The following is a 12,712-nucleotide window of genomic DNA, read 5'->3' as shown; positions in this document are numbered from 1 at the left end:
CTTGCTGTCCCGAGAAGGGGGCTTTCCTCACCAGCGGGCCTGGGGGGCGGAGCCTAGTTGGCCTGGGGCGGGGCTCTGGGCTCACCCTGGTCTCCTTCCTGCCCCAGGCTGCACTACAGCAGAGACGTCCGGAAACTACACCTGAGCATCAACGTGACCAACACCCGCAGCAGGGAGCGGGCTGGGGAAGACGCCCACGAGGCGCTACTCACCCTGGAGGTGCCTCCCGCCCTGCTGCTGTCTTCAGTGCGCCCCGTGAGTGCCCTCCGCGGAGCAAAGAGCCCAACTGGGGCTCCGCCGAGCATTTGCATGCTTATATGCATGTCGTTTACATGTGTTCTTATTTGTCGTGTGTCCACCCTCCTTCCTCTGGGCTGGGCTTCCTCAGGTGCTTGCAGCGTCCCTAATGCTAGGGGAACCCGGTGCTCAAGCCTCTCCGGCATCAGACCCAGTGTCACAGGGAAGGGGCTGACCTGATTTGTCATCTTTCCTCAGGCTGGGACGTGCCAGGCCAATGAGACCATCGTCTGTGAGCTGGGGAACCCCTTCAAACGGAACCAGAGGGTGAGTGCTGGCCAGACCTTCCCAGCCCTGTGGGTCCCAGGCTGCTACTCTGATGAGCACCTTAACCTTGCTTCTGCCTGCCTGCTTCCCAGGCCTCCTTGAAGCAAAGAGCCAGGGTAGGACACAGGGAAATACAGGGGGGCAAGAGGAGAGACCCAGAGACTAAGAAAACTGGGGCCACTAGGGAGCTACATACAAAGCTAGAGCAGGTGGAGGTGAGGAAACTGGATTTTGCTGAGCACCTACTATGTGCCAGGCCCTGAGTCCAACACTTGGCACTTTTTTTATGCTGTAATTCTCACAACCTTCTGAGGAGGTACATACTGTTTTATAGAAAGAAAATACAGGCTTAGAAAGTACAGTATCTTGCTGAAAGTCTTGTAGCTTGAAAGCATCGGAGATGTCATTGACAGAGAAGAAGGGGAAAGGGAGGCAGGATGAGGCTAGCAAGGCGGAAGAGTGGACACAGGTGGCCAGGTGGAGACCCCTTGCTCACAACGGCGGGGGGGGGGGAGGAGGCGGCCAGAGACCCAACTCCCTAGGGCAGGGTTCAGTCCCTCTGTCCCCCGTGGCATTGCTCCTGCCCGAACCCAAGTGCCCCTCTTTGCCTTCCCGGCCCTCGTGGCAGATGGAGCTGCTCATCACGTTCGAGGTCATCGGAGTGACTCTGCACACGAGGGAACTCCAGGCGCAGCTACAGCTCTCCACGTGAGTGACCTTGAGACCAGTCTGTAGTCTGTGTCAGGAGTGAGGCGCCCTGGGGCCTCCTCCTGCCCCAGCCTCAGCCGACACATCTCCCCTACCCACTGCGTTCCCTCCCCAGGTCAAGTCACCAGGACAACCTGTGGCCCATGACCCTGACCCTGCTGGTGGACTACACGCTCCAGGCCTCACTCAGCATGTGGGTACCACGCCTGCCCCAGCCGGCTGTGCCTGGGCTGGGGCTTCTGTGTCCTGAATGTGGCTCCCAAAGTCCTCAGACACACCTCTCTCGACCTGGTGTCCTCAGGCCTCTACTTCCCCTGGGTCATCCCTTCCTTTAACAACAACAATCACTATTACTATTATTAGTATTAGTATTAGTATTAGTATTAGTATTAGTATTAGTATTAGTCTCCTTGCAAGGCAGGTAGCAGTGGAGGAATCAGCAACCCTGGGGCTAAGGTGTTGGTGTGGGCCTACCATTTCATGAGAGCTCTTTGTGCTAGGAATTTTATATACATCAGCTCACTGACTTCCCACAACAACCCCGTGATATAGCAAGTGTTATTAACTCCATTTCACAGATGAGGAAACTGAGGTTCTGAGAGCATAAATCACTCGCTTGAGGCATAACTAGCAGACAGCTAGTAAATGCCAAGCAGGGATTTTTCTCAGGTCTGCCTGATGTTAGAGGAGCTGTAGTTCACCTTCCTCGGTGCCCAGCCCCTCTGCCAGGGCCCCTCCCACCCCCTCACTCCAGCGTCTTTCTTACCCTTAGGGTGAGTCACCGGCTACAAAGCTTCTTTGGGGGAACAGTGATGGGCGAGTCTGGCATGAAAACTGTGGAGGATGTGGGAAGCCCCCTCAAGTATGAGTTCCAGGTAAGGGGGCCACTGGGACCCTGGGTGGGGACTGCTGGGAAGTGTGGGGGGGGATGGGTCTGGGGTCTGAGGGTGTGAGGGTTGGGATGGGTGAGATGGAGGTGGTCTTCCAGGAGGCGGTGGCCATGACACCCCTTGTGCCCACAGGTGGGCCCAATGGGGGAAGGGCTGGCAGCCCTGGGGACCCTGGTCCTAGGGCTGGAGTGGCCCTACGAAGTCATCAATGGCAAGTGGCTGCTGTACCCTACAGAGATCACCGTCCACGGCAATGGGTCCTGGCCCTGCCGACCACCTGGGGACCTTGTCAACCCTCTGAATCTCACTCTCTCGGTAAGGACACCATCTCTCTCGGGGATCTTTCATTTACATCTCATTTGCATTGCACCTCATTTGCATGCTGCAGGGAGGAAGGCCGGCGTCTTGCCCTCCCTCTCCTCATACCCCTTTAGGAGCCTACCTCTCCCCCTTCCCTCCCCCCCTACTCTGCTCCCACCCCTTTCTCCTAGCCGACCCCTTCTTCCCTCTTCAGGTCCCTGGGGACAGGCCGCCATCTCCACAGCGCAGGCGACGACAGCTGGACCCTGGGGGAGGCCAGGGTCCCCCGCCAGTCACTCTGGCTGCTGCCAAGAAAGCTAAGTCTGAGACCCAACTGGTGAGTGGCCAGGGCAAGGTTGGAAGGGACCATCCCCACGCATCAGAGCCTATGTGGGCACGAGGGGGCACTGAAGCAAGGCTGATGGGTGCTAGTCACCAGGAGCCCCCAGTCTGATGAGGTGATGTGACCCCGTGGCTTGCGGAGCCCCTAGTCGGAGGGAGGAGACTCATCTCCTGCCTTAGTGGTTATCCTACTCTCCTTGCCGCCAACTCAGCGGGCCAAAGGAAGAGACACTGGCCGTATTCCTGAGAGCCCCATCCTGTTGAGGGTGACATAGCGGCTTAAAGCCTTGGACATGAGGACTGGGGAATGGGGAGAGACAGGATGAATGGCAAGGGAGGGGGCGGCGGTCGGGCAGGGAGATGTGGGTGGTGCGGGGCGCCCTCTGCTGGAAGGGAGAGAGGAACAGGCCTGGGAAGCACGTTGAGGACTAGCTGGGGGAACGTAGGGGGTGGTGTCCCAGGTGGCAGGTGCTGGCGTGAACAAAGGCTCAGTGTGGGAGGGGCTGAGAAGGGGGTGTTGGGTGTTGGGCTCCATTTGTATACAAAGGGATCGGACTTCATGTGGAGGCCCAGACCGTCTCATGTCCTGTATTCCCTGCCCACCTCAGAGCTGTGGCAGTGACCGCACCCGCTGTGTGTGGCTGGAGTGCCTCATTCCCGATAGCCCCGTCATCACCAATGTGACGGTGCAGGCACGAGTGTGGAACAGCACCTTCATCGAGGTCAGTGCCTGGATCTGGAGGTCACTGCCCCCTACCAGGGTGGGGAGAGCATCAGGGAGAGGGTGAGGCCAGGGTCCCAGCAAGGCCTTAGGTGCACATGCGTGCCTGTGCGTGCGTGCGTGCGTCAGTGACAGCATCCTATTTAACATGCGGCGAATGGGACACCTGTCACTGTATGCCTGTCAGCGTTAGTTCGTGTGTCTGCCTGTGGACATGACCTAATGTCCGTCTCCAGCCAAAACGACCTTCTCTCGTGTGTCCGTCATTCTGTTTGGTGTGTGTGTGTGTGTTGCTTTCCCACGTCCACGCCTTTGCTGTGCTGGTCCTTCCCCCTCTGTTGTCGCGGCATGAAAACTCCTCTTCGGCCCTCAGGCTCTCCCCAGATGCTTCACCACCAGTGAGGTCTTCTCTGACTTTTCCAGCTGCAAACGCTCTCCCTGGACACCCACAGAACTTTTTTTTTTCTTTTATGTTTATTTATTTCTTTTGAGAGCGAGAGAGCGTGGGGGAGGGGCGGGGGGCGGGGACAGAAATCCCAAGCAGGCTCTGCGCTGTCAGCACAGAACCCGAGTCAGGGCTCCAACTCACAAGCCGTGAGATCGTGACCCGAGCCGAAATCGGTAACCGACCGAGCCACCCAGACACCCCCTACCCACAGAACTTTCTCAGAAGCTGCACATGCCACTGGTCACGTTGTACTCTAGGTTACAGTTACTCCTGTACCGGCCTCCTCAGGCCACCTAGACCATGTTTTTCTGTAAACGACTGGATTATGAATCTTTTCAGCTTTTGTGGGGCAGACGGTTTCTGCGGTAACTATTCAATTCTGCCATTGTAGCACAAGCTGCCATAAACAATATCTAAACGGATGGGCATGGCTGTGTCTCAAAAATATTTTATTTACAAAAGCAAGTGACGGGCCAGATTTAGCCCAGAGACCTGACCTGGACTGTGACCTTCCTTGTCTCCGCTGTCTGTAGCATCCGGCATAGGACCTGAGGCAGAAATGAATGGGTGAGGGGCATGTGGGTGGCTGAGTCAGTTAAGCGTCTGACTTCAGCGCACAGTCTGTGGGTTCGAGCCCCGTGTCAGGCTTGTGCTGACAGCTCAGAGCCTGGAGCCTGCTTCAGATTCTGTGTCTCCCTCTCTCTCTGTTCCTCCCCTGCTTGTGCTTTCTCTCTGCCTCTCAAAACTAAATAAAAAAAAACCTTTAAAAAATTAAAAAAAAAAAAAAAGAAATGAATGGGTGATGTGCATTTGTGTGGAGACGCCTGGCTCTCAGGTCCCTTGGGTGCCTCTTAAAGATGCTGTGTCGGGGGAGGGTACCCTGGTGGGGAGGGGGGGTGCTCGGGGTCAAGAGGGAGGCTCAGAGGGGCTTCAGCTGCTTCTTTTAATGCATCCCTCCCCCTCCTCCTGCTTCCAGGATTACAGAGACTTTGACAGGGTCAGGGTAAGCAGCTGGGCTACCCTGTTCCTCCGAACCAGCATCCCGGCCATCAGCATGGAGAACAAGACCGTGTGGGTGAGTGAGCGTTTTGGGGAGCAGGGGTACCTGGCCGGGGCAGGGGAGCACAGCGCGTCTTCTCTTCAGCTGTGTGGTTCTGAGTCGTGGCAGCACCTGGGAATCCTCTGGAGGGCCCCTGGGGTCTGGACTGCACCCCTAAGCAATGAAATCAGAGTCTGTGGGGGTGGGGACCCCGTTTGGGTATGTTTAAAAGGCCCCTCAGGGATTCTAATGCGCAACCAGGGTTGAGAACCCTTGCCTGAGCTTACTGGACCTGCACAGCTTCTCTGGGGAGACCTGCCATCCCCGTGGAGACTTGAGAACAAAGTTCTCCAGCTTGGTTCCGAGCTACATCGGGGAGGGGGAAAAAAAAAAGGCAAAATTGTTAACAATTTGTTGTGAAAAGGATTTAGTGGAGGACATACACACGGGAGCTGTAGGGAGGGTTGGCTAAGTATATTATGGTGTATTTCCTAAAATAAATTAAGGTAGTGGGGGAAGGGCCAGAAAGACCGATGGAACAGAACAGAAATTTATGTTATTACGCAGACGGCACTTTTTTTTTTTTTTTAATTTTTTTTTTTCAACGTTTATTTATTTTTGGGACAGAGAGAGACAGAGCATGAACGGGGGAGGGGCAGAGAGAGAGGGAGACACAGAATCGGAAACAGGCTCCAGGCTCCGAGCCATCAGCCCAGAGCCCGACGCGGGGCTCGAACTCCCGGACCGCGAGATCGTGACCTGGCTGAAGTCGGACGCTTAACCGACTGCGCCACCCAGGCGCCCCATAGACGGCACTTTTAAGCAGCGGAAGAAGTTAGGTTATTAAGCTGGGTTGGGAGAACCCATTTGGGAAGTAAAGACAAACCCTTACCTCACATGGTAACCAACTGTACAGTTGAGTTAGAGTAGATATTTAAATATAGGAAATAAAACTTAATATGCCAGAAGAAAACTCAGAAAACAATTTAACAGTAATCTTTAGTTATGGGGGGAGGGAGTCATTTTACTACACCCAGAAGTAGCAAAGGAAGTATTTGACAAGTTAGACCATGTGAAGTTTTAAAAAATTTTGATGATTAAAAAACTAAAAGGGCGAATGATAGGTTGTTTTTATTTTTTAAAAAATTTTTTTTGACATTTACTTATTTTTGAGACAGGGAGAGACAGCATGAACGGGGGAGGGGCAGAGAGAGAGGGAGACACAGAATCGGAAACAGGCTCCAGGCTCCGAGCGGTCAGCACGGAGCCCGACGCGGGGCTCGAACTTACGGACCGCGAGATCGTGACCTGAGCCGAAGTCGGATGCTCAACCGACTGAGCCACCCAGGCGCCCCGATAGGTTGCTTTTAAAAATGTTTATAGCACATATGGTGAAGTGTTGGTATAGATGTATTAAAAATTTTTTTTAATGTTTTTATTTATTTTAGAGAGAGAAAGGCAGAACGTGAGCAGGGGGAGGGCAGAGAGAGGGGGAGACACAGAATCCGAAGCAGGCTCCAGGCTCTGAGCTGTCAGCACAGAGCCCGACGCGGGGCTGGAACTCACAAACCGTGAGACCATGACCTGAGTGGAAGTCGGACGCTTAACCGACTGAGCCGCCCAGGCGCCCAGTTTTTAATATGTAAAGGTAAATAGGGCAGCGTAAAGATAAATGGACAGTGTACAGGGTGAACTAGAAATAGTCACCTCAATAGTGAGGACATAAAAGTAATAGCAGCAAGATTTTTTTTTTCTTCCTATCAGATTGGAAAAGATTAAAAAGAGTAACGCTGTCCATGCTGACGAGGTAGAAGGAAATGCTGTTGGTCAGGGTATAAATTGATGGATTCTTTTTGGAAACGCATTTGTCAATATCTATTAGAGTGTAAAATGCACACTGCTTTCGAGGCAGCACATGATACTACGTCTTAAAGAGCTAACAGGATGAATAGGCGAATAGAGGATATTTTAAAGCGTTGTTTATGGTGGCACGAAATTGGAAACAGTCTGCATGTCTTTCGCTAGGATGTTGGTTCAATAAATTGTGGTGCATTTTCTAGAATGACTATGCAGTCCTCAGAAGAGATGAGGTTGATCTTTATTAATTGACATCACAAAATGATGATAATAAAACCAAAAGAGGAAGCAGGTCGCAGAAGAGTGTGCAGCACACAGAGACCCCATTTCTGTGGGAGAAAAAAGTGTGTATGTTCAACATATGTATTTAAAAAATACGGAAAGAGGTTCACTGAAATGTTGAGGAGAGTTATTTCTAGGAAGTAAGATTACTGGGAACCTTTCGTTTTCTTTATATCATCTGTATTTAAGTTTTTATTTTTTTATTTTTTTAACGTTTTATTTATTTTTGAGACAGAGAGAGACAGAGCATGAATGGGGGAGGGGCAGAGAGAGAGGGAGACGCAGAATCGGAAGCAGGCTCCAGGCTCCGAGCCGTCAGCACAGAGCCTGACACGGGGCTCGAACTCACGAACCGTGAGATCATGACCTGAGCTGAAGTCGGACGCTCAACCGACTGAGCCACCCAGGAGCCCCTGTATTTAACTTTTTTTAATGTTTATTTATTTTTGAGAGAGAGAGAGACAGAGACAGAGAGAGTGCAAGCGAGGGAGGGGCAGAGAGAGAGGGAGACATAGAGTCTGAAGCAGGCTCCAGGTTCCAGCTGTCAGCACAGAACCTGACACGGGTTTCGAACCCCTTAACTGTGAGATCATGACCTGAGCCGAAGTCGACGCGTAACTGCCATTAGTTGCTCCATGATTATTTCTTTAGAAATTATTTTGATTATTTTTTGTTTAAATACAGATGATGGGTGCCTGGGTGGCTCAGTCGGTTAAGCGTCCAACTTCAGCTCAGGTCATAATCTCATGGTTCCTGGGTTCGAGCCGCGTTGGGCTCTGTGCTGACAGCTGGAGCCTGGAGCCTGCTTCCGATTCTGCCTCTCCCTCTCTTTCTGTCCCTCCGCCGCCTGCACTCTGTCTCTTTTTCTCTCTTTCTCTCAAAAATAAAGAAACATTTAAAGAAATACGTATTTTAATTTTTTTTAACATTTATTCATTTTTGAGAGACAGAGACAGAGCTCAAGCAAGGGAGGGGCAGAGAGAGAGGGAGACACAGAATCGGAGGCACGCTCCAGGCTCTGAGCTGTCAGCACAGAGCGTGATGCGGGACTCGAACCCACCAATTGCAATATCATGACCTGAGCCAAAGTCAGACCCTTAACCGACTGAGCCACTCAGGTGCCCCAAGAAATATATTGAAAAAAAAAAAAAGAAAGAATGATATATAGTCGTAGTCAGAAAAAAATTTTCTCTATTTAAATATATATACATTATGTATATAATAAGTAATGTAATATAAATATATAAATATAAATGTATAAAAAATATATATATTATGTAATATAATTTTATAATATAATACCATATATAACATTTATATGCTATGTATGGTATATTATATTACAATGTTATGTATTATATATCATATTATATATAATGTTATATATAATTATAACAATATTATATAATATATTTTATAATATATACTTCACATTGTATATAATATAATGTATGATTATATAACGTTGTAATATATGTAATATAATTTTATATTATAATATACATACACATTGTAGGGGAAGAAATATGGTGCTATAAGCTCTGCATTCTTTATTTTTTTGTAAATATTTGTGGAGTGCTTGTTACGTATCCGGCAAACACATTTAATCTTTCCCAGTAACCTTTGAAGTAGGTATCATTCTCAGAGTCTCCATTTTACAGAGAGAGGTTAAGTAACTCTCCCAAGGTCACGCAGCTAAGGAATAGCACACGTGGGACTTGAACCCAGGTAGTCTAGTTCCAGAACCCATGCTCTTGGCCGCTCTGCCGTCCTGTGAGGTAGGCATGATGATCTCCCTATTAGAGAGCATGAAATGTACATTCCAAGGGGAGGAATTACTTGTCCAAGGCCACACACACAGCTCATCCAGGATGGGGCTGGGGCTCAAGCCTGGATGGGTAGGTTACAAACCCAGATTCCAGGCTGCCTCCCAGATCTGACGCTGGTCCTTTGCTGCCAGTCTGCACCTAGGGAAAACCAGAGAGAATGGAGGCCTCTGCCGCCGTCAGTGGGCGGGCAGGGGCTTTCTCTGGTCCCGGAGTGCCCCCTGCTGGTAGCAGGTCAAACAGCAGGGTCCTGGACCCGGCATGGGGCCCCAGGGGGCAGACACAGGGCTGAGCCTCTTCCCACGCTCGCTCGCCAGTTCTCCGTGGACATTGACTCTGAGCTGGTGGAGGACCTGCCAGCGGAGATCGAGCTATGGCTGGTGCTTGTGGCCGTGAGTGCCGGGCTGCTGCTTCTGGGGCTGATCATCCTCTTGCTCTGGAAGGTGAGGACCCCAGACCACCACTGGGACTTCCACTCTGGGACCTCCCACCAGCAGACCCTCGCCAGCCCTTCCTTCACCCCATTCCTCACGTCTCCCCCACCCTTCCCCCATGTCATCCCCACCTTTCTCCCCAGCTGCCAGTCGCACCCCCTGTCCCATCCTGACCTCACTCACCAGGATATTCCTGCCTGGCTAATGGGGGGGGACCTGCAAGCTGGAAAGGAGAAGCCAGGGAAGCTCTGGTTTCCGGCCACACCACCAAGCTGGGGCTGGGGCCGGGGGCCTAGGCATCCGGGCTCCGCAGCCCTAAGCCCCCGCCCATGAGTGCTGCTGGCAAGGACCCCCCAGCTCCCCCTGATGGCCCATCCCCACCTCCTCCCCTCCGCAGTGCGGCTTCTTCAAGCGAGCCCGCACTCGCGCCCTGTATGAAGCTAAGAGGCAGAAGGCGGAAATGAAGAGCCAGCCGTCAGAGACAGAGAGGCTGACCGACGACTACTGAGGGGGGCAGTCCCCCGCCCCCCGGCCCACCCGGGTAACGCGGCCTCCGGGCCCTCTTCCCTGAGCCTCGCAGCTGGCCGGGGCCTCTGACTCTGTCCTATCCGCTCCTCCTCCCCATGGGCCCTCTCTGCACTTCACTCTGTCCCCAGCGCCACCCCTAAAAGCAGGCCACTGGTCTCCCTCCACTCCCTGGGACAGCTCAAGGTGTCTTCTCACTGCCTCCCCTGAAGACTTGGGGTCCCAAGAGGGGGCCGTAAAATGCTCCCCGTGCCCCTTGGCTTTCTGGGAAAGCTTTCTTGGAAAAGGAGCAAGGCCAAGGCGAGGCCCCATCTCTAGGCCACACAGCAAACTTCCGGAGTGAGTCTACACCTCCTGAGAAGGACGGGACTAGTAGAGTCCTCCTGGAACTAGTATTTTTCCTCCTTGGAGCCCCCCCCCCCCGCCCCCAGGCGACAAACTGGCCCCACCCCCACCCCAACGGCATGGTCAGGGAGACCACCACCCATCCTGGCCCTCTCATCAACAATCTCAGTGCCCCGCCTCTGTCTCCATCTGCCTCCCTTCTCCTCTCTGCCCTCCTCAGCTCCTCCTTCCTCTGGGGCGTGGGGTGGGCAACCTCGCCCTCCCTGTCGCGGTGCAGGGAGATGGCATGTGTTTGGGTCAGGGGGTCCCGGCTTTGAGGGCCTCTGGGTGGGGGGAGGAAGCGGCTGGGCACAACTTCCTGCGGCCCGGATTGCTGGATCGCTGATACCCTTCCTCTTCTCCACCCCTCACCCCAATGCAGTGCGACTTCTTTAAGAGGACCCGCTATTACCGGATCATGCCCAAGTACCACGCGGTGCGGATCCGGGAGGAGGAGCGCTATCCGCCTCCAGGGAGCACCGTGCCTACCAAGAAGCACTGGGTCACCAGCTGGCAGAGTCGGGACCGATACTACTGATGTCCTCCCCGATCCCACCCCTGCTCCCCCTGGTGCCCCCTTCTATTTATCATAAGTTATGCCCCGGACGGTCCACAGGGGCCACTGCCTTTGGCTGGCAGCAGCAGACTCAGGCACACGCACCTCTTCGAGCACGCGCGTGGGCTATCCGGCCACGGGCTCCCCGCAGGAGGGCCGGGGTCGCGGGCCCTGCAGTGCTCACCGCAGCCCTGGGCCCTGGACACACGCGGGCCCCCCTGCTTGTGGCCTGTGCTTGTGCCCCACGGCTGGCGCATGGACATGCGTGGCCCTGCCTCTGCCTGTGCCAAAACCAAGCCAAAGGGCCTCCACCAGAGCCAGGAGGAAAATGCCCCCGCTGTGGTGACACCTCCCCCATGCACACTGGACCCATCTTGAGCCATAGTCACTGGATTGACTCTGCTATTAAGTCTAAAACTACTGACAAGGAACGGCGCGCCGGGCCCCCAGCTCCCGGCACCCATGCCAGAGGGCGCGGGGGCCTGCCTCAGGTTGCCCACCGTGGCGTTTGGAGGACTGGGCGTGCTCAGACCCAAGAGCAGAGTGAGCTAGAAGGAAGGCCCCCGAGATGGCTTTCCTTCACGGACCTCTGTGAAGCCTCTCTCCTCGGCCACGGCCCGCACTGGCGAGGAGAGCAGTCTGGAGGAACAAAGATGGGCAAAAGCCACCGGCCAGCTCGACACGTGGCGGCGGGACTGCCCTGGGAACTCAGTGGAACGCTCAGCAGAGGAGGGGACCAGTCCTGGGCCAAGGAGATGTTGGACGTAGAGAGGAGATACCACTTCTTACCCACCACTACCGCGCAGGCCTCTGAAGGCCTGGAGAGACCATCTCCCCCCCCCCCCCCCCCGCAACACACGCAAGATCACAGAGGGAGCGACACTTGAATGTAGAACAGGGAGGGAGCCCTGGCCCTGCCCCCTGGGCAGAACGTCTTCTGCCCTCACTGACCATGGGGAGGGGGCCTAGAAGGAGAGTTCTTGGCTGTCCTTGGCTTTCTCAGAGCCAACCTAGCTCTGCCTCCTCCCCCGTGGGTAGGTCCTGAGGCCCAGTCTAGAAGTTGAGGCCGGTTCCAGGGAACCTCTCCTGACCCCCGCCTCTTGGCGGTTCCCTTTTCCAGTCCCTGTCCCCTTCCATGGTACTGTAGCGGGAGGCTCCCTCCCCCTCCTTGTGCCTTCTTTGTATATAGGCTTCTCAGGCGACCAATAAACAGCTCCCAGTTTTTATGCACTGCATCGGCCTCCATTCACCCCCACCCTGTACCACCCCCAGTTCGGTCTGTTGGATAGTGATGTCATCTAGCTGACCCCTGGGCGGACAAAGCCAGGTGCGGGGAGGGATCTTAGAGGTGGGGAGGGGGACATACCAGCCCCTGCTCTCAGTGATGTCCTGGTCTAAGGGATGGTCGTGGACATATAACTGAGATCCAGAACCTAAAGTCAGGGAGGGGACCTGAGTAGACTGGATAGAATCCCAAACGGCTTCTTGGTGCACAGTGTGCTGGCCCTGGGGAGGGAGGAGGGAGGGAGAGGTGGTGATGTGCAGGGTCCGGAAGACTGAAAAGACAGAAAGGTCCTAGTATCTATTGTGCAGACTCTGGGCAGGGGTACCTGCAGTCCTAGTCTTGTGGCCACTGCTCCAGGGCTGCTTCGGTACTGAGCCCCCTTGGCCCACATTATTGGGCCAAGCTCTCCCTAAGGCCCCCTTTCCATACGAGCCTGGGAGGACTGGGAGGACGGAGCTTTCCCCATGACTTCTTTGTCCTGAATTGTGGTTTGGGTCCTTCCGTCAATCGTCCTCAAAGCTATGGCCTTTGGAAGATTTCCCCGGAGGCTG

The 12,712-nt window shown here is 54.0% G+C and overlaps 1 protein-coding gene across 2 annotated transcripts in view; it reads left to right on the top strand.

Annotated features, from left to right (window-relative positions):
* ITGA3 (integrin subunit alpha 3) overlaps window positions 1–12,102 on the top strand; it is a 30,745-nt gene extending 18,643 nt beyond the window's left edge. The window contains exons 15-26 of one of the 2 annotated variants that reach the window (XM_043585597.1): window positions 108–255; window positions 496–564; window positions 1,193–1,272; window positions 1,388–1,465; window positions 2,045–2,147; window positions 2,295–2,477; window positions 2,677–2,799; window positions 3,413–3,526; window positions 4,950–5,048; window positions 9,295–9,420; window positions 9,809–9,952; window positions 10,703–10,816. In XM_043585597.1, coding sequence (XP_043441532.1) covers window positions 108–255; window positions 496–564; window positions 1,193–1,272; window positions 1,388–1,465; window positions 2,045–2,147; window positions 2,295–2,477; window positions 2,677–2,799; window positions 3,413–3,526; window positions 4,950–5,048; window positions 9,295–9,420; window positions 9,809–9,919 — 1,234 coding nt within the window. In that variant the 3' untranslated portion in view covers window positions 9,920–9,952; window positions 10,703–10,816. Of the gene's footprint in view, window positions 1–107; window positions 256–495; window positions 565–1,192; window positions 1,273–1,387; window positions 1,466–2,044; window positions 2,148–2,294; window positions 2,478–2,676; window positions 2,800–3,412; window positions 3,527–4,949; window positions 5,049–9,294; window positions 9,421–9,808; window positions 9,953–10,702 lie in introns of both variants that reach the window. The other variant, XM_043585596.1, reaches the window with a different exon arrangement.
* Window positions 12,103–12,712: the final 610 nt, after the last annotated feature.

Source organism: Prionailurus bengalensis, chromosome E1 (genome assembly GCF_016509475.1).
Source record: "Prionailurus bengalensis isolate Pbe53 chromosome E1, Fcat_Pben_1.1_paternal_pri, whole genome shotgun sequence".
Lineage (NCBI taxonomy): Eukaryota > Metazoa > Chordata > Mammalia > Carnivora > Felidae > Prionailurus > Prionailurus bengalensis.
The sequence above is the reverse complement of the archived record's forward strand: the minus strand, read 5'-3'. Positions and strand labels throughout refer to the sequence as shown.